Consider the following 18585-nt stretch of genomic DNA (forward strand, 5'->3'; position numbering starts at 1 on the left):
AATATTTGTGAAAAGTCTACCTAATTAGCCCGACTGATAGCAAATATGCATTGAATGGGACTTTGGGATAAAATTCTTTCAAAAAATTAAACCCACAAAATGTTAGCGCTGTTGCATATGTATAAACTAAACAACTCATCTGGAAACACATTAAAGGAGATTTATATATGTTTCTAAAGGGGAAAGAGCACTACTGTGCTATATTAGAATATGCCCGGGTAAGAGAGAACGTTAATTATCTGCTGTGCAATCTTCCCTTGTCTCCTTTAAAATACTTATATTTTCATTAATTTATGAATATTAAAGCAATCCAGAACTTAGGCCTAAATACTACCCAAATTCAGAAAACTCGGGGCATTCAGAACTAGATTTGAATGCTACAGAAATTCACAATTCTTGATTTAGCTTGCTGCCACCAGGTGCAAAAAAATAGGGGAACAACTCATTACACTGTTTTGAGAGCTCCTACACAGTGGGAAAAGACTCGTCAGTATACACATACAAGTCAGATACGGAAAAGACCCCTGCCGCATTATCCAGCCCTTCTCTTGGGGCCAGTGTAATAAATGTGCTCTCCAACACGTTTGCTAGTATTTTGTACTGCTTACTTTTAAAAGAAGTCCCCAGAGATGGAGCTGCCCCACCTTCCCCCTGAGGGTCTGTGCCACAGTCCCATCCATTTGACTGTTAGGAAAGGGTTTTTACAGTCAAGTGCTATTCTGCTCTCAAAAGTGACTGTGTGAAAGAGAACCTTTTAATTTCACATACATATTCCCTGGGTATCAGAATTGCATCTATTTATTTCAGTGACTCAGACACACTTGTACTCTTTCTATTCCTGTTACCTCTGCAGAACAAATACAGTTCAGAGGCAAGACGTTGGCTTCTATTTCCTCTTGTATGTGGCCAGTAGAGTTGGTCTCTCAGTCTATGTTACTTACAGTGGTGCAGCTGCATAGTTGAAAATAAAGCGGCCCATCTCTTCCTTAAAGCCCATTTCAAATGGTCGGGCCTCAATGATATATGATAATATGTTTTAAAAAAAAAGGGGGGGCGGGGGAAGAGACCACTCTGACTCAGACTGCAGAAGGAGTTTGCAGCACCGGTATGAAGAAATAAGCAAACACTGTTCTTTTTTAAACTGTGCCCAGTAAGTACTAGTCATTAAAACACAAGCACTTTACTGGAAGGATACTACAACTCCTGAGAATTTTTGTGCAATTAATTGTTTCACCCATACTGCACAGTCACAGTACACTTTCATAGTGTACCGTCCCTTCATTATGTCATTTTGGACCTACACAGCGACTCAGTCCAATTCTTAACACACTATTTATCTTCTAAAGTTTATGCGTTACCTTTAATTTTTTTCATAATGTTTTTGCAAGAAACAGAAGCAATTAAATAAATGGTTGGTTCTCCGCAACTTCAAATAGTTGTGCTTCGAGTAGCAAATCTTGTATTTGAATTAACTTAAAATAAGGACATCGGTTTTTCATAAATTATAACAAAATGACCAGATTTCACTCAAGACAAATTTTCTGATCTGACCACAGGGGTGATGTATTTAGCTACGCCAGTGCAACAGAACTGCCATAACCAGTGCTGTGAACACTGGTCCTGGCTGTCCTAAGTGATCCAAGAGGTTTTCCTCCTCCTCTCATTACAGAAAAACACCAACTTTTTTGTTATTATAGTCTGTAAGTAATACTTTTTTCATTCTCCCCTTCCCCCTCTTTCATGGATGACAGATTCAATTCAGTCAGACAAGATCTCAGACACTGCACAAAGGAAATGAGCTCATCTAGCATGCCTGGTGCCTCCCAATGTTTCAATCCACTGAAGGAGTTATAAATAAAATCTCCACAGGATAAGAACATAGGTGCAGGAGCAAAAAGGAAGGGTGTTAAAAGAATGCTGGACCGTTTCACTGCACTGAACCAGGACAAATGATGAGTGAGACTAAAGAAACAAAACCTGCAATGGTTTTCCTTGTGGCTGTTTCTGCGCATCTTTCTACAAGTAACCCCCTCCCCAAGAGTTACTTACGTCTGTGGAGCTGGGGCTAGGCAGGGACACAGGCTGAACAGCTGCGGGGAAAGTAAATGTGGTCTCTGTCTTTTCATTTTCGGGGGAGTCAGGATAACTGGATAGAGGGGATGTGGGGGTCAAAGCCCCGAACCCCAGCACCGTGTTGTATTTAGGTGGACGACCTACATATTAACAACAGGGAACAGAAAAAAAAAAAAAAAAAAAAAAAGGAAAAATGATCTTACATACCTTTGGCCAGTGGTCCTCATTGGCTAGCGTGAAAAAGGAAATGATGTAGCACAGAGAGGAAGTTAATATAAAAGTTACAAGTGGAAGGACAGAAGCAAAGATTTAAACATTTTTTAGAAATCTTTAAGCAGAATTTTGCAAGGAAAGGACATTTAAAAGATGTATTTCAGAAGGAAATAGAAATAAGCTCTGCAGAGGGTCAAAGAATCACTCCCACAAAAGCAGCGTGGGGACGCTCGCCACTCCTTAGAAATGAGGCTATTCAGTGTTTAGAGGAAACATGTTGGCATCAAAGCTGGAGAGAAGCTACAATAACTACTGTTAAATCCTTCCTACTGTTATCCCACACCTTCCTATCTTTCTAGTGCCAGCATAAATCTACACAAAGGTTAAGTCCTTTATCAGAGGCCAACACTCACCAGCCCCCTCCTCTTCTTCCCCTTTTTTTAAACCCACTCACCCACAGATCAGCACTTTCTACCCTACTGGTACATTTTTTTAAATTGGGCTACCTCAAGAACATGTCTTTTTGTCTGACCCATAGCACCAGCACTACCAGTTGTAACCTACCACTGGTCTCCCACTGTAACTCTCCTCAAATTCCGTATTCTTTCTTAGACTTTCTCAGGCAAGTATGTTTGATTATGGACAACTCCCATACACTCCTTTGGACAAGGAGAAGTGCAAAAATGTATTCGTAACAATTTCAATTAAATTATGTATGCAAAGCAAGACAGCAAAAAACCAGTACGTAAGCACCATTTCTGCCCCCCTTCTCCACAGTAATTTATGGATATGTAAACATAAAGGAGTTAGGATCTAGGAATAATTCCCCAGATCTTATGTTTACAGATTGTCAGTCTATACCTATTAACATGCTAAACCTTGCGTTTAAGGTCTGGATATGTTCCAGAATTAAGTATGTCCTTGGAAACAGATTTCTGATAGTGATGTCCATGGCTGAAATTTCTGACATGCTCAGCACCATCTAGAATTAAACTAAAGCTCTCAAGGGCACATGCTTGCATAAGCTTTTCACCTAATATACTGCTATACTAAATCACAAAACAAATGTATACATCCAAATCTTTTGTCAATTGAAAATGTGTGCTACTAATTTGGTGCTGATGCAAGGTACAGGCCCACAACGGGTGTGAGAAAAAAAAGAAAGAATAATAGCAGTCAGCGTGCAAAAAACAGGCTAAGAAAGTATCAAGTACAAAAGCATGCAATTGTTTTCATTGATACAGTACTTGTTCAAAACGAGTTATAAAATAGAATTAAGAAATCATTACTAGAAGAAGGAACATTTACTTATCCACAGAGTAAATGCAAGACTCTCTCTCTATAAAATCTACGTAATATAATTTTAAAAAGTACGTTTAATGTTGGCAGTAGAGACTGATGTTTTTATTTAGAAACAGCATAGCTGCAGAAGTGTCAGCTTTGCCACATTGCCTGCTGGACTGAAGAGGTATATCAAGGAGAGCACATATCAAATGAATATTTGACCTTGCAGACAAAAACCAAAGATAACGGAACTGGTCAGTGATAGGTAGGACTGTGGTTTTTTTAATGTGATTGATTACTTTTTTTTTTAGACAGCAAACTCAGGCGTAGAGAAGGTGTTATGAGTCTTTGAGGACTGTAGAAAATCATAAAAAATCAGGGAGATTGTCATATATGTGTGGTTGATACCAAGCACAAAAAATGGTACCACGTTCTCTCCTATGCTGTTCTGACTCATCTGTTTTGCCATAATCTAAGTCTTAAAATTTCACCTATTCTACAGAAGGATTTCTACTGAATAATACCACATACCTATATGAAAGATCATGTCTCCTTTGAGGACAAGTCGCACTCTGGTTGCAGAAAAGTGCTCAGTACGAGCACTATAGTCTTTCTTGCTCAAGATGAATTCTTTTGAAGGACCGATCTCTACTCCCAGGGGGGAACAAGGCTTTTGTCACACTAAGTTGCCTCTCGTATTCAGGGCACAGACACTTTTTCCATAACCACCTTCCTCTTGACAGTAACAATACAATTTAGTTATGAACAAGAGGATCTTGACAGCAGCTTTATACCACTAAATGACGTTCAAATATCTCACCTTTCACTTTGCTCTACCTACTGTATTCTATTTTTTTTTTTTTGAGAGTGAAACTGAAATGAAACATTGAGCTGCCTAATAAAACCTACTATGCTAACCCCTAGAAGTCATGAAGTACTGTAGAGTCCTTCTTTGTTTTGCTCCTCAAATCAACAAGCGGACTGCAAAGGCAAGATGCAGGAAGAGGCGTACAGCAGGGAGACAGGTCTAAGTATACCTCACCTCTTTTACGTGTCCCGGGATGCATTGTGCTGTTCAGGTACGTGACTGCATTCTTTTTGCGCTGCAGGAAAGAATATAACAATTTTTGTTGGCTAACATTTTTGGCAACAACTATATGCAACAGCTGAGGAACACTGCAATAGTACTAAGTGAGATTACTGGCTGTTCTGTTTCCTAAAGCACCGTTTCAGAAAGGTTAGCTTTTTTACACTAATTCTGACATTTGGATCGCTTCAGGCTGATACACAAGCTGAACTCATGGTAAGACTAACACCTACTGCCATTTAACACCAGCTTTACATAGCAGAAGGCAGAAAAAGTATTAGAAGAACATCCCAATGTATTTCTTATTTAAAAATCTGAGGGTCATATCACTGCAATGGCCTTTAGAATTAAAAATGATCGCTTGCCCGTCTAGTTAGAACTGAGACAGCTTAGGAGGTATTAACATGTCAGAAAGACACAGAAGTTCATAATGAAAATACCAGCTTCCCCCAGCAAAAAATTAATACCTCAGGCTCAAAAACGGCTCCACTGTACACTGGATTTGCTGTTGTTCTTCTTTTCCTCTCTTGTCGCTTACTTTGGATTTCTTGTAAAACAAAGCATTCAGGTTAGAAAACAACAGGTCTCAGAAATTATATAAAGTCCTCAGAATTCGATTTGCATGTGATGAGAGCTGTGAAGATTTCTACAGAACACCAATCATGCTGAATATAGGCGACTTTGTAATACTTCTGATTTCTGAAGGCTTGAAAACTAAGAGCTGACAAGGAATACAAACACAGTGCTCAACTAACTACTGAAATCACTGCCATCTTCTCGCCAAGTACTCCACGACTAAGACATTTTAAACTCATGGTCAGCATAATTGGGATGTAAAATGAAAAACCTCTAGTAACCTTGCTGATACTTAAATACACTACAGAAATATGCAAGCTATTGAAATGTTAGGCTATATTTCACTGTATAGGATTAACGAGTTTATATTATAAAACCAATTATAATCTATTAACTCATTCACTACAGATTACGGTTCCATGAAACCATGAAATAAATGAAAAATCAGGATGTGGGTTACAGTAAAATTATCCATGGTGTAGCTTTGCAGATACAGGGGATGTTCAGAAAGCAATGGGATTGTCACACATTTCCTTCCTAGCATCAAAGCATACACTGTCTTCCCACCCACTGATCCCAGCTGCATAAGGTGAGATCTTTGTTTCAATGTAGTAAGAGGAACAAAAAGCATGCACAACAAACTAGTTCAAGAGTACAGATACCCCAAATGCAATTTTGTGCATTTAATAAAGAAATATTTTGGACCTATACTTCCAATTCAGTATGGGCATGAAACAGGGAGCTCAAGAACCAACTTAAGACATTTTTACTACCTTCCAGATGGTCATGAGTAACTAGTCCCAGAGACACCATGAAGGCAAGTTTCTGTGAGGGGGGAGAAAAAAAGATCATGGTAAGTCCAACCGTCAGAATGAGCTATGTCACTTAGGCCCTTTACAGTCAATTGATAGGTAAAGAAGCAACAAAAATGTTATTAGTAATACTTTGCATCTATAAATCACTTTTCATTCATATATGTCAAACTGCTTTACAGAGGACAGACAACAGTCCAATTTTCTAGATGGGAACCTAGGCTGAGATACAGGGAAATGCCAATTGCTCATGATCACAGAGTTGGCAGGGCTGGGAAAAAGAATGCAGTTTCTTTAATTCCAGTCCAGCACTGAACCGACTACGTGATTGGCTCTTAGTAAACACCAAGACAGTTCAATTGCCAGCAAGCATTGCTAGTTGAAGAGCATTCTCCATATATTGCGAACTACAAAGAGCAACTCTGGTTTACATTTGCCGTTTGATCAGGGCTACGGCTTTCTTAAACTATTCTAATTTTAACACAGGAAGTGCACAGACATGCAAAAATCAGAATTTGTACTGACAACAGTTAATGCTCACACAGTAGACTGTCTGAATCCATCTACAAAAACAAATGTAGTAGAACATTTAGCTGTAATCAGTTTCTGCATGGCAGAAAGGCTTTAAGAAATAGCCATTCTGGCCACTTTCTCCTCTCCCCCCAAACCAACTGGACCTAAACTGGAGTAAAACCTGTGCAGAACGTGAACGTGACTCTTTCCATCCTGCTCACCAGAGCTGAACTATTTTATAAAGCAAAATAAAGACATTTCTCCAGCATTAACAGTAACTCCAGAAGTCTAAAACCTCAAAGGAATGGAAATCAACACTGTAATCTAAGCCTCCTGGTTGACGGAAGTATCAGAGGGAAATTACGATCTTCTAACTTACAAAAGACTCAGAAGCCAAATGCATTCCAGGACTGAAAAATGCAATGCATTATATTTATTTTAGATTTCTTATTCTGCAGCCTTATCAACTACTGCTGTCCAACAGGAATGTATGGAATGTTAAAGTTAAGGAGTCTTGAGGGAATAGAGGGGGGAAAATGTTTTCTGAAGGACAGAGTGTTTCCTTTTTTTTCTTAACAGAAAGGTCTGGGTGTGTTCTGATACCTGTGGATTTTCTTCTCGTTTTGGCTTCGGTGCAGCAGGTGGAGTAACTGTACGACTTTCTGTTTGCTTCTCTTCTGCTTCCACATGTGGTTTAATAGTCTGAAAAGAAACAGCGTTTCTCTCATTCAGCGATAAGAATGACTTTTTTTTACTTTGACTAATAAAGCAAAACAAATACTTTTGCAGATACAGGAGAAAAAGTTTAAGGCTGGCAGTATACTAACAAAGACTTAATTGAGGAATCTGACGTGAGATGAATGTTAAATAGTTTTCCTTTAACAGAAGATGAAACCATTCCATTAACCCATTCAGCAATCCAAACAATAAAAGCCATCTTAAGAGTTAACTCCATTACAGAAAACATTATGGGAAAACCAACAGACACTTTAAGAAAAAGTGTCCCATGGAAGACTTCCACGTAGAAACTATTGTGTGTGGCACGTGCATTTTGTACTTCTCACTCCTCGGTCTTCATATTTCATAGAATTATGAATGGCTCAAAAAACGTCTCCCTGACTCCTACAATCTCAGATGTTTCTGAAGCTTTTTTCTTTTCTGAAGTTATAATCTGCGATAGCATCACAAACCCTACATGACAAACCTCAGCCCATGGCATAGCTGCTGAGGCTACAAACTAAGTGAGGTAAGCTACACAGAGACAAACTTTTCCCTTTTATGATACGGAGAAAATATACAGTGTATTATTTATTAAACCACCACCATTCTTCTACATGTTTTTCAACAGTTGAATTGCCAGTAATTATTCAAAGAGCAAACGAATATTGCTGACATCAAAAGGAATAGGCATCAAAAGTATAGTATTGTAGAAGTACAACTTCAGATCATATGAAAAGGGCACGCACTGCTGAACAACTTGTGGAACAGCCTTGAGGTACACAAGAACCTGCTCATGAGAATTCATAAGCAGAACTGAGCATGAGCGTATCTTTCCTACACATGATTCTCACTGTCTCCATAGGTGACTTCAAAAGCAGAAGGTAATTTCAAGACACATTAGTCTATGAAAGAGTTATAAATTAAATATATACTACTATTACTTACATAAATTGCAGAAATACTATTTGTTATAGATAATGTATTATATGTTATACAATATTATATTAACATACACTATACAAAAAAGTTAAAAGTGAAACAGAAGATTGCTTTGCTTGAACTGAATGGCAAGGACTCTCGGTTACAATCCATACTGACTAAAGTCATGTTTTATTTTACAGCAGTCTTTTCTGGAGAGAGACTTTAAAACTAAAAATGTCGAATTCTCTGTTTCTGAGGGTCTCCTTTCCACTCAATCAATCCAATTTAGTCACGGGGAACTATCAGTCTTCAGAAACTGAGTGAGACTATTTTGCCTCCAATCACAAGACTGCAACATCAAGGAAGAAACGGATACATTTATCATATCAAATACCCCTATGATTTTGCGTAATTTTTGCCTTTCACTTAGCCACCCTTTGAAAAACAGAAACACAGAAAATATTTTCCCAGTGTTTCTTAAAGGCTTGATATGAACATGGACTTCAGTTTCTACTTGGTCTCCAAGATTAGTACAGCCCTGCAATGTAGCTGCTTATAAACTACGGACGTTAAGCCAGTAGGGGGAGCATAAAAACACTGAGGCATGAGAAAAAAGATTCCAATGGGCCATATTAAAGAAAATGGTAACTTCTGCCCCAAGAGTTGCAAGTCACTCCATAATTTGTACTGTTGTTGGAACATGAGTATCTCCAGTGCCCACTGAAAATTTCTCCATGGTTGTCATCTTCTCCAAACTGGCACAGTAAGGCAATAAACACAGTATGCTGCATTAGTAGACACTTTCTTATTTGTACCTGTTTTTCAATGTTTGGTTTGCTGATCTGCACAGTCTGAGGTCCAGCGAGCCTGGTACCCGGTGCTGCTATCACAATGCTGGTGAGCTGTGCCATAGGGAAAGTTTTGGCTATGGTTGCTGTCTGCCCGTTAACTACACGAACAGGGTGTATGGAGTTCTGAGAGTTGGGTAAAGAGGTGGGTGTGAACTTTGTTGTCAACATCACAGGCCTCTGAATAAGCTGAGGAGCTGCAAGCATTGGAGGAGGTGCTGGGGCAATAGGAATGTTATTTTGGGCAACTGGTTTAGGTCGAACCTACAAAAAAAGAAAACAAACAGAAAAAAGAAAAAAAAAGAGAGATATATCAGTATATATCAGGTATATCAGTATTTGAGATAAACTTTTTTACTAAGTCTTTCAATTCAGCCTGTTTAATCTGCAGAAGATTGCTTGATTTTTTACAGAACGTAATTTTTAGCATAGTGTCCTACGTATGCTATGAGAAGAAAAAGCCACGTTTTCAAACCTACTTGCATAAAATCCATCCATAACTTTTGCATATGTAGTCACTGCCCCTGAAATGGTATTTAGATGCCCAGACACTTATACTGCATGTTTATTGCCAAGTGCCTTATCTGTATCTAAATCAACGCATTGGTTTTGCAAGCCAAAAATTCAGCACAGCTGAGGCTCTCATGTTAAAAGTGTGTCTCAGGGCTTTATTCTGAGCCTCCAAGAAATCATGAACAGTTGATTGTGCCCTGAAAGAAATAATTAAAATTTTCAGCAAATCCCTGTTGCCTTTGTCAACTCTATATATTATTTAGACACCTGCACAACCAATCTTGCTAAGCAAAAAAATTGTCAAGATTATACATTAACCCCTCATTGAAAGCACTAAAGGCTACAGATAAATGCAGTCATCGTTTATTTTCTTTCACAAGAAAGAGCCACAAGAATCTTCCAATCCTCCACCACCAATACTTGCTTATTTCTTGCCCATTGTTAAGTTTGTACTTATCACACCATTACAGAGTACAGAAGTGGAATACATTACTCTGAAAATACAGTCTTTTTCCTTATTTAATGTCTATTGTCCTATCCCCCTATAATACTCCATAATGCATTTTATCATGGAAAACTAGGTCACGCTCCAACAGATCTCACCATCCCCAAATCTTAATCAGATACCAGCCTGTACTTTCCTTTTTTCTTTTGTAAAAGATTTAGACTTTTATTCACAGCGCTACATATTTCTTACAAATTAAATAGCTACTCCAAGATGTTTTTTAAAACGAAGCAGCAATCTGTGTCTTTCCCAAACCATGAAAAAAAAAGTAAAACACAAGTTTTACTGCTCAGCTGCAAACAGAGGTCACTCTCTGTTGCAATAACCAAATACTTGGGAACAACCTAGAGACACCTCATTTTTCCTTTTTTGCTCCTGAACAGTAAACAACATTTAGAGCAATTTAAGGCCCTGGGTGATGTTTTGATTTTGCTGACACCTGTTCTGTGGGTTCATTTCATTTGATGCAAATGGGATCATAGATGATCATCATATGCGGATTTCATAATCACAGACTCACGCAGGTTGGGAGGCAGCTTAGGAGTCTCTAATTTGACGTCCTGCTCAGAGCAAAGCCAACACTAAATGCAGACCAGGTTACTCAGGGCTTTTGTCCAGATAGGTCTTGTAAAACTCCAAGGATTGAGCTTCCACAACGTCTCTGGGAAGTCTCTTCCTCTCCTAATTCTCAAAGAGTGAATTGTTTCCTTATACACAGTCAAAACCTTCCCTGTTCCAATTTATGATCATTGTCTATAATTCTCTTGCCAAATGCCTGTGTCCATCTTCTTGTTAATTTCCTTGTTGATATTGGAAATAAGGCTGCTGTTACGGTGCCCCCAAAACCCCTTCTTCAAACTGAAGAAGCCCAGATCCCTCAGTCTCCCCTTTCAGGTCATATATTCCTGCCCCCCAGCTATCTCAGTGGCCTTCCTCCCCTGGATTCATTCAAATTTATCATCTTCTTTCTGGCACCAGGGCGTCCAAAACTGCACACTGTATATCAGATCCAGTTTTATGATTGCTGAGGAAAGGTGGATAATCTCTTCCCTTAATCTACTGGCTGCGGTCCTGTTGGTACAGCCACACATGCTGCTAAGCTTCTTTGCTGCCAGGGCACACCGCTAGTTTGGCTACTGTCAACCAAGACCTTTTAAGCAGTGCTGCTCCCAACCAGCCAGTCTCTAGTTGGTACCTATGCAAGACTGCCTTTTTCCATGCTGCAGCTCAAAAGATACCTGCTGGCCCATTCCTCTACCCTGCAAAGAGCCCTCTGAATGTTAGCATTGCCCTCAAGAGTATTGATGCATTTGGCATTGTGTCCTCCACCAGGTCACCAATAAACACTGACAAAAATGATGTTCATAGAAAGTATCTCCTATCTATGCTATAATTCAGTTCCTTCTTCTATTGCTTGTTCTCTGTACACTCACCTGTGGAAGAAAATTTGGACGAGGAGTAAGTCTGGGAGGAGGGATGAACTGCGGCACTTTTATGGGCTGAGGCGTAGCCTGAACCTGCTATGAGAACATAAGAGAGTTCAGTAGGAGGAAAATAGTTCACCAAATTGTTCACCAAAATCAACATCCTGAATATAATTTTTCACAGTAACAGGTTCCTCATTAGAAATGTATTAAAGACAGAGCTAATCTTACTTTCCAGTTCCTACACACCTTGCTTCATAAATTGAAGGTATCTTTCCTTTTAGTGCAACTGTACTAACTACTGTGCTCTGCAATCTAAAACCATTTCATCTGAAGACAATGAAAACCCCTATTTATTTTAATAGTTAAAAATCAGTCGGCTGGAGCTGCCACATGATTAACCTCTGAATAGCACTACTAGCTACCCTAAGTTGAGTACTCTCTGAAATTAATGTCCATGTTAGTTTCCACCCTTCTGTACTTCTGCCCACCCACATAAGATTGCAATTTACTTCAAAAAGGTCTTGTACTGATTAATTAATGCTTGGGAAAATATTTTGAGATTTTTGATGCAATTTGCTACACAAAACATAAAACATGGACTATTATTAAAACTGAATCACCTCTCCAAACCTAAGTAAGTTATTCAGCAAAGAAATGAAGCACAGACAAAAAGGACAGGTGACAGTAGTGGAAGGGATGACATGGGAAAAGAGAAGGGTAGAAAAAACTCCACTCAAATAGTCTTCTCTATTCTGATTGCAAACATATGCCTCATTTGGAAGCAAAATTAATTCCATTTGCATTATTAAACTGTATTTTTAAATAAAGATAAATCGTACTTATGTTTAGTGAAGCCTTAGCCTTTACTCCAGAAGTAAAATTTCCCTGTCACGATGCTATACAATGCTTCGTTTCCCAACCAAGAAGCCTTTATAACCCAATTCTAAAACACCGCTTCTTTTATTTCTAGGTGGCTAAATATCCTGGTAAAGACTGTGTGATGTAATCAAAGCACTTCCCAAAATATATGCTTAAAGAAACAGGATCTGTATACGTGTATGAAAAAGTGGTGAGTGAAGACAAGGTTGTGGGCAGAGTTAAGTGATGTGTCGAACACCAGAGACCAGGGAACGAGAGAGATTGACTCAAAAAAACCCAAACCAATCAAATGAAGAAAGTCTGACATCTCCTTTATCAAAGAAAAGAGCAGGAATTCTGCAGAACACAGCCACATAGATTAGGTAGGGGTGAAACAATCATTACTTCCCCGTGACTAACAATTACTAACAGGGGAAACTTTACACAGAGGTGACGATAGTACTGATTTAGTTCTATAAAGCAAAACAGTAATAACAACCCATGTAGATAGTAAATGCTTTTCTCTTAGACTATTATTTTAACAATGTCAACTACTGAAGACTCACGACATGTGCCTACTATTCTCCTTTCTGTGCAAAAACCTGGCTGCTTGTTTTTCGGTTGTTTTTTTTTTTTTCCCCAATAGCCCTCTTGTAAACTAAACCCACACATATCTGCAGGGCAAACATGTGAAACGCTTACCAAAGTTACTGTGTTTTTTGCCACTATTTGGACTGCCTCAGCTCCTGGCCCAGTGACCTTATTTGTTGTCTGGAGGTTGACTGGTGCATTCTGCGCATCAGTGCTGAGGACTGCTTTCTGATTGTTGTTGATAGCAGTAACCATGGCAATGGTAGGTCTCTGACCCACAACAGAGGCAGGCATGGTCGCAGTTGCTGCTTTCAAGACGAGAGGTAGTGTCTTAGTGGTGATCATAGAAGCTGTAGTTACAGTTTTCTAAGGGAAACAGAAAATACACTGTAAGAGACAGAGACACTTTGCATCAGACAGGACGTGGGTTGGTTAGTCAGAAACAATAGACAGTGAGAGAAAGAAAAGGCAGCGCTGAGTCTATCTACCTACTGTTCAGCCAGCACATTCTCTTACACCTCTGAAAACTGGATAGCTAGAAAGGATTCTCATTTTTGAGGCACCTGTTAGTGCCTCAAAATCATCTGCACCGTTTTTAATCTGCACCATATTTTGATCACCTGCACCTTTATAGATCGATTCAAAACAAATTCCCAAGGAAACGACAATCAATTCTTAGTAGTGGCATATGCATTTTTGGATCTTTTAGTTTCATATTCCTTTCAAACATGTACTTTCAAAATCAAACCTATAAGGTGGAGGTTTATGAGACAAACTAGCAAATTAGCTTCTCACCAATTAAAACTCAAATTTTCAAATGGAAACTTTATTCACAGAGACCCTCACAATCAGAGAAGAGGGAAAAAACATTCAGAAATTGGTTTCTTTAAGAATAAAAACGTATTTTGATTTTGGGTATCCCAAGTTTCAGTTTTATCCCTACATACAGTTATTTAGCCCTAAACTTTTTTTCCTAAGAATATCAGTAGGGCTGTCTTGAAGTTGTAAGAGCTGGCTGTTAGTCTGTGCAGCTACAGGCAATTAAGTTTAACTTCTGTGGAATGGGCTGATCTTTTAACGTATATGTGGCACCATGATTGCTGTTGGCCTGTTTTTTAAAGAAAAATCCCTTTTGAATCATTTAATGCCAACATTTATCCAAAATGCCTGAACACACTGCCCACAAATTCCAGAGTTAAAACAACTATAATTTCATAGTTTTGTTTTAAAATATACTGTCTCCTAAGATGTTAAGGGAAACGGACAGTTACAAATCTCATCCAAAAAGCAACAAGGCAAGAGAATCTCCATATAAAACCAGAACACAATGTGCACAGAAAACTCATGACAAGTGACACTCAACAGAATGGAAAGTGAGCTTATTTCTTTTCCCTTTGGTGTAAAAAATCGATTGTACCAATGGCACTGCATCTTCAAAACAGTTACTGGCATGATCAAATGCTCTCAGTATGAAATAACCACCATTCCCTCCTGATGTCAGCGCTAGGCTCTACAACAGGAAAAAACGGAGAACCAGGGATCAGGCAGCCTTTTTGCGGAACGTGCCTGATTAAGACTGCTTGATTTTAATCACACAAGACCTTTCTCTTCTTTCTAATAAAATAATATAAATATATTTCCAGTTGGATTCTTCAGTATTTTCACCAGTATCATTTCCTTAAACAAAAATGCAGTTTACCTTCACACTTCTAATTTCGTAATGCTTAAACTGTATCCCCTACGTATTAATTATACACAAGTGTGAAAAAATTCCAACACTGTATAATGCCAAATCAGAGGGTAATTCATGCTTCAATTTTATACATTTATACAAAATCCAGACATAATTAACTTTTCCTTGGAGCAACATGAACAGTTCCCTTAATTTTTTTATCTGAGATTCAAGAGCTTGTTATCAACCCCTGTTGCACCTTCTCCAAAGCAAGAGGCCCCATTCCCCTAATGCAGTAACATTATTCAGGCTTTTCCAATGAGATGGAACATGGTATCATTTTCACGAGCATTACATTCATCCATAAACATTTTAAAGAAAAGTGTAATCAATCATGTAATATGAGACTGTGACTCTTCGAAGGGGTTCTAGTAAGTCTGTACGTACTAGAAGTACAGTTTCAGTCAGCAGATCACAGAGCTGAAATATCCTTGTTACTTTGCTGAGCATTAATTACCTTGGTTTTTCTAAAAAGTCTGTAACGCATGAATTCATACTGAAGTGACATTCATGGTAAGTCTGCATTATTTCACACAATAACGTTGCAATAATATGACCTTTCAGCAGGCTTGCTGCTTTATGAAAAATGAAAAAGCCTTTCTTACTGGACTATATTAAGTATATTAAAATATCACTATTAAGGCAGCATACATACCTTCATTCCTAAACTGACTTACTCTGAAAATTACCATTGAAAGCATTCTCTTTAATGACACAGCCTTTAAAGATGTATTATTTACAAAAACAGGCACCAAAAAACTCTCAAGAGAGACAAAATATTTGACTTATCTTTACTGAAAGAGATTGAGGGACAACAGGACACAGGCACAACCTTAGATGCAAAATGTGTACAGAAGCAAGTGAGGTTACTTCAGAATTATACCAACATAAATAAAAATAGAAAGGTTTTAAGAATAAATGCTGGCTTACTTATTTAAATGAGAGGATGACCTGCCTTTCAGTTTATAATTACTTTCCAAATACAACTGTATCAATGATAGTCAGAAGGGTGTAGCAGTTTTTTGACTGCTTCACTAGAGGGCTCTTTAACTTTGAACAAAACCTCAATTTTTACAACCCAGGAGATGACCTGGAAGTTAATGCATGAATGCAAAGTGTGGAATTAGGAGAAACGCAGTCATGTTTCCTGACTGAAAAGCAGAGACCAGTGATACAGCAAATAGTGACCCATTGTTTACCTGTAAATATTTTAGGACACAGTAAAATTTACTTCTTTGTTCTGTTTTAGCATTGATGTAGATATTGCTGCTCAAAAATGCCTTTTCCTTAGTTAAACTTGCTTCATTTCTTTAATACTATTTTATCAAAAAATACAATTATCTAAGTGTCTCAAACACATTTTTTGAGAGCATCCAAAACAACCTGTTGAGTTAATGAGAATATTACCAGCCAAACCATTTCTCCCCCCTCTATTTCCAGGAAAAGGGAAGACAACAACTGCAATTGGTCAAAGCTCTGGTTGTGATTCACTGCAACGTGCACAAAGTAAACGTCATGGGGGAATTCTGCCATCTGCCTACCCGGGTAAACATGGGCTGCTGAGATTGCATTGATGGGAAAAAAGACATCACATATACTCATTTTCACAAAACACCTGCTGCATTTTCTTGCTGTTTTATTAGCATATTTTGGGGATTCTAAATATTTGAACAGGAGAAACTTTGAATCAGCTTGGAATTTCCCTCTCAGTAATAGCAGACCACTCTGTCTGGTGAGTTCTGGGATTATGTATCTAGTCCTATACTGTATTTAATTCAGTGTACCTTCACAATGAAGACATTACTTTCTAAAATTCAGACTTTGCAATTACCATTGTATACTTTTAGACTAATCCTTGAAGACTCAGGTAAGTATTATTTGCTACAAGTTACCTCTGTTTAAAAAGAACCAAGCAGAAAGAAGGAGGAACTGTTTTCTTACATTTTGTTCACAGACACAGTGAGCACTCTGCTAGTCTTTTAAAAATTTTAATCATACACTTCATATAGTGTATACAAAGTCTTTACTGTTTCTTGAGACCTAGTCAGTATGGACAGACAATCATTCATGCATCTGTGGAAAAGACAGGTTCATTTGCTAAAGTTTCATTTATTTTTAAGAAAGGTGATCCTGCCACTCTTCTTTTCTGTGAGTTTATGATCTGACTTAAACACTACTTATTTTTTTTTGACTCAGACAGCAGGTTATTGCTGAAAAAAACCATGTGACCCAAATGTACGCATGCATAAAAGGAGAAATTTTAAGTGGTACACTAACAGGTGTAAGTGAAAGTTTGTCTTTTTCTCTCTGCACCTTTCTTTGTGTTTTTTTTTTTGCAGTGAACTTCACCTTCAGCAAGGAAAAGAATTATTGTAGAAATTTTTACCTGTGATCCGATCACGTTTGGAGAGGGTGCAGTAGATTGCTGCTGCTGTTGATGGTGGTGTTGCTGTAGCTGCTGTAGTGGTTGCGGCTGTGGTGTCTGTAGTTTGTTTTCTGACTGTGCCAATGGCTGTATTTGAAACTTACTGTCTGGCTGTTCCTGCTTCACTATCAAATTCTTTCGAAGCTGTTCCACCACTCTTTTCTACCAGATAAACAAAAACATAAACAGAAATGAGTACAGTTATTTAGCTGCACACATTAGAGAAGATAATAACACCTAAAGTTACATTTATTTAATGTAAATAAAGAACCGCTCAGAAGCTTAGTGGGATTTCTCTTTTTGGAATTTTAAGTATTGGTGTTATCTAAGGGGCAGAGTGTCAAAACAGGCCACAGAGGAGTGCTGTTGCCCAGCAGGGTGACCTTGCTGTCCCTGCAGAAACCCACCCATCCAAATTCAGCCTATTCACAAACCACTGCCAGACCTCATTAACCTGTATTCACTTGAGACTTGGTAGCACTCAGATTCCAAAGTTTTTGACTCCTTCAAACATGCACCATTCTTACAGAGTGACGAAAAAGGACTTCAGGTTGAAGCCTCAGGGCTGACTTCAAGGCAATGGGGATGCTGCTTTGTACCAGGGACTGAAACTGAGTGGAGAGACAGTTTGAGTGCAAAGTGGGGAACGGGAAGGGCATGGATGTGTGGTCGTTCTGCTCAATATTATTGTCACCTGAAAGAAGGCTACCTACATGGGAAGGAAACTGCACAGATTTATTTCTCCCAGCTTAAAGGCTTCCTATTACATTATAGCTTCCATGAAAGTTTGAAATTATTTAAAAACGAAATTTCTTCTCCTGGTAGCCTTTGTGTATCTCTAGATGGTAGATCAACAGATATAAGAGCAGACTAGGGTAGGATAAGAGACCATGTCACCCCATGGTAACAAGGGCTTACAACTTATGTTCATATTATACTTCAATGTGGACAAGGGTGAAAACATCATGAGACTTCTTTTTAACTTTTGCAGTTAAAAAAGTTAACTTTTTTAACTTTTCCTACACTCCAACCACACCCAAATTAGGACAGCTTTAAAAAGATTTATACTTATACTGAAGCCCCCTTGATCAAGAGAATACGCATACTCCAAAACAGTCATACGACAAGGCTGGCTTCAGAAGAGGACGATGAAGTCAACAGACGCGGTAAAGGCTCAGCTGAAAAAGCTCCAGCGGAAACAGAAACAGTCAGGAAACCTCTACCAGAGCCAGACACTGACAGAGTGGGCTGCCCCAAGCAGTTCCACTTACGTGGAAAAAGAAAATTCTGACAATATCAAATATTTGGATTTTTGTTTTGAAGCATTAGTATTAAGATACAGAGAGAGATGGAACAAAAAACCCTCCCAAAATCCAGATATTTGTAACTAATTGAAACAATTTTTCCCCTCAAATTTCTTTCACACAGGATTATGAAGTTCTGAGATAATAAAATATCTGTCCTCTGCACAGATACTGTAGATTTTT

General features: G+C 38.4%; 1 protein-coding gene across 10 annotated transcripts in view; it reads right to left on the reverse strand.

Moving 5' to 3' along the window:
• The window catches only part of PHF21A (PHD finger protein 21A), a 141404-nt gene that overhangs the window by 17365 nt on the left and 105454 nt on the right, over positions 1–18585 (reverse strand). For 3 of the 10 annotated variants that reach the window (XM_063331858.1, XM_063331859.1, XM_063331861.1), the window contains 9 exons: positions 17060–17260; positions 13053–13307; positions 11499–11585; positions 9015–9311; positions 7162–7260; positions 6007–6058; positions 5125–5204; positions 4613–4673; positions 2050–2213 (listed from right to left, as the gene is read on the reverse strand). In XM_063331858.1, the coding sequence (XP_063187928.1) occupies positions 2050–2213; positions 4613–4673; positions 5125–5204; positions 6007–6058; positions 7162–7260; positions 9015–9311; positions 11499–11585; positions 13053–13307; positions 17060–17260 (1296 nt within the window). Of the gene's footprint in view, positions 1–2049; positions 2214–2280; positions 2304–4612; positions 4674–5124; positions 5205–6006; positions 6059–7161; positions 7261–9014; positions 9312–11498; positions 11586–13052; positions 13308–17059; positions 17261–18585 lie in introns of all 10 variants that reach the window. The other 7 variants (XM_063331860.1, XM_063331862.1, XM_063331863.1 and 4 more) reach the window with 4 other exon arrangements.

The sequence above is a fragment of the Chroicocephalus ridibundus genome, chromosome 4, assembly GCF_963924245.1.
Source record: "Chroicocephalus ridibundus chromosome 4, bChrRid1.1, whole genome shotgun sequence".
NCBI lineage: Eukaryota > Metazoa > Chordata > Aves > Charadriiformes > Laridae > Chroicocephalus > Chroicocephalus ridibundus.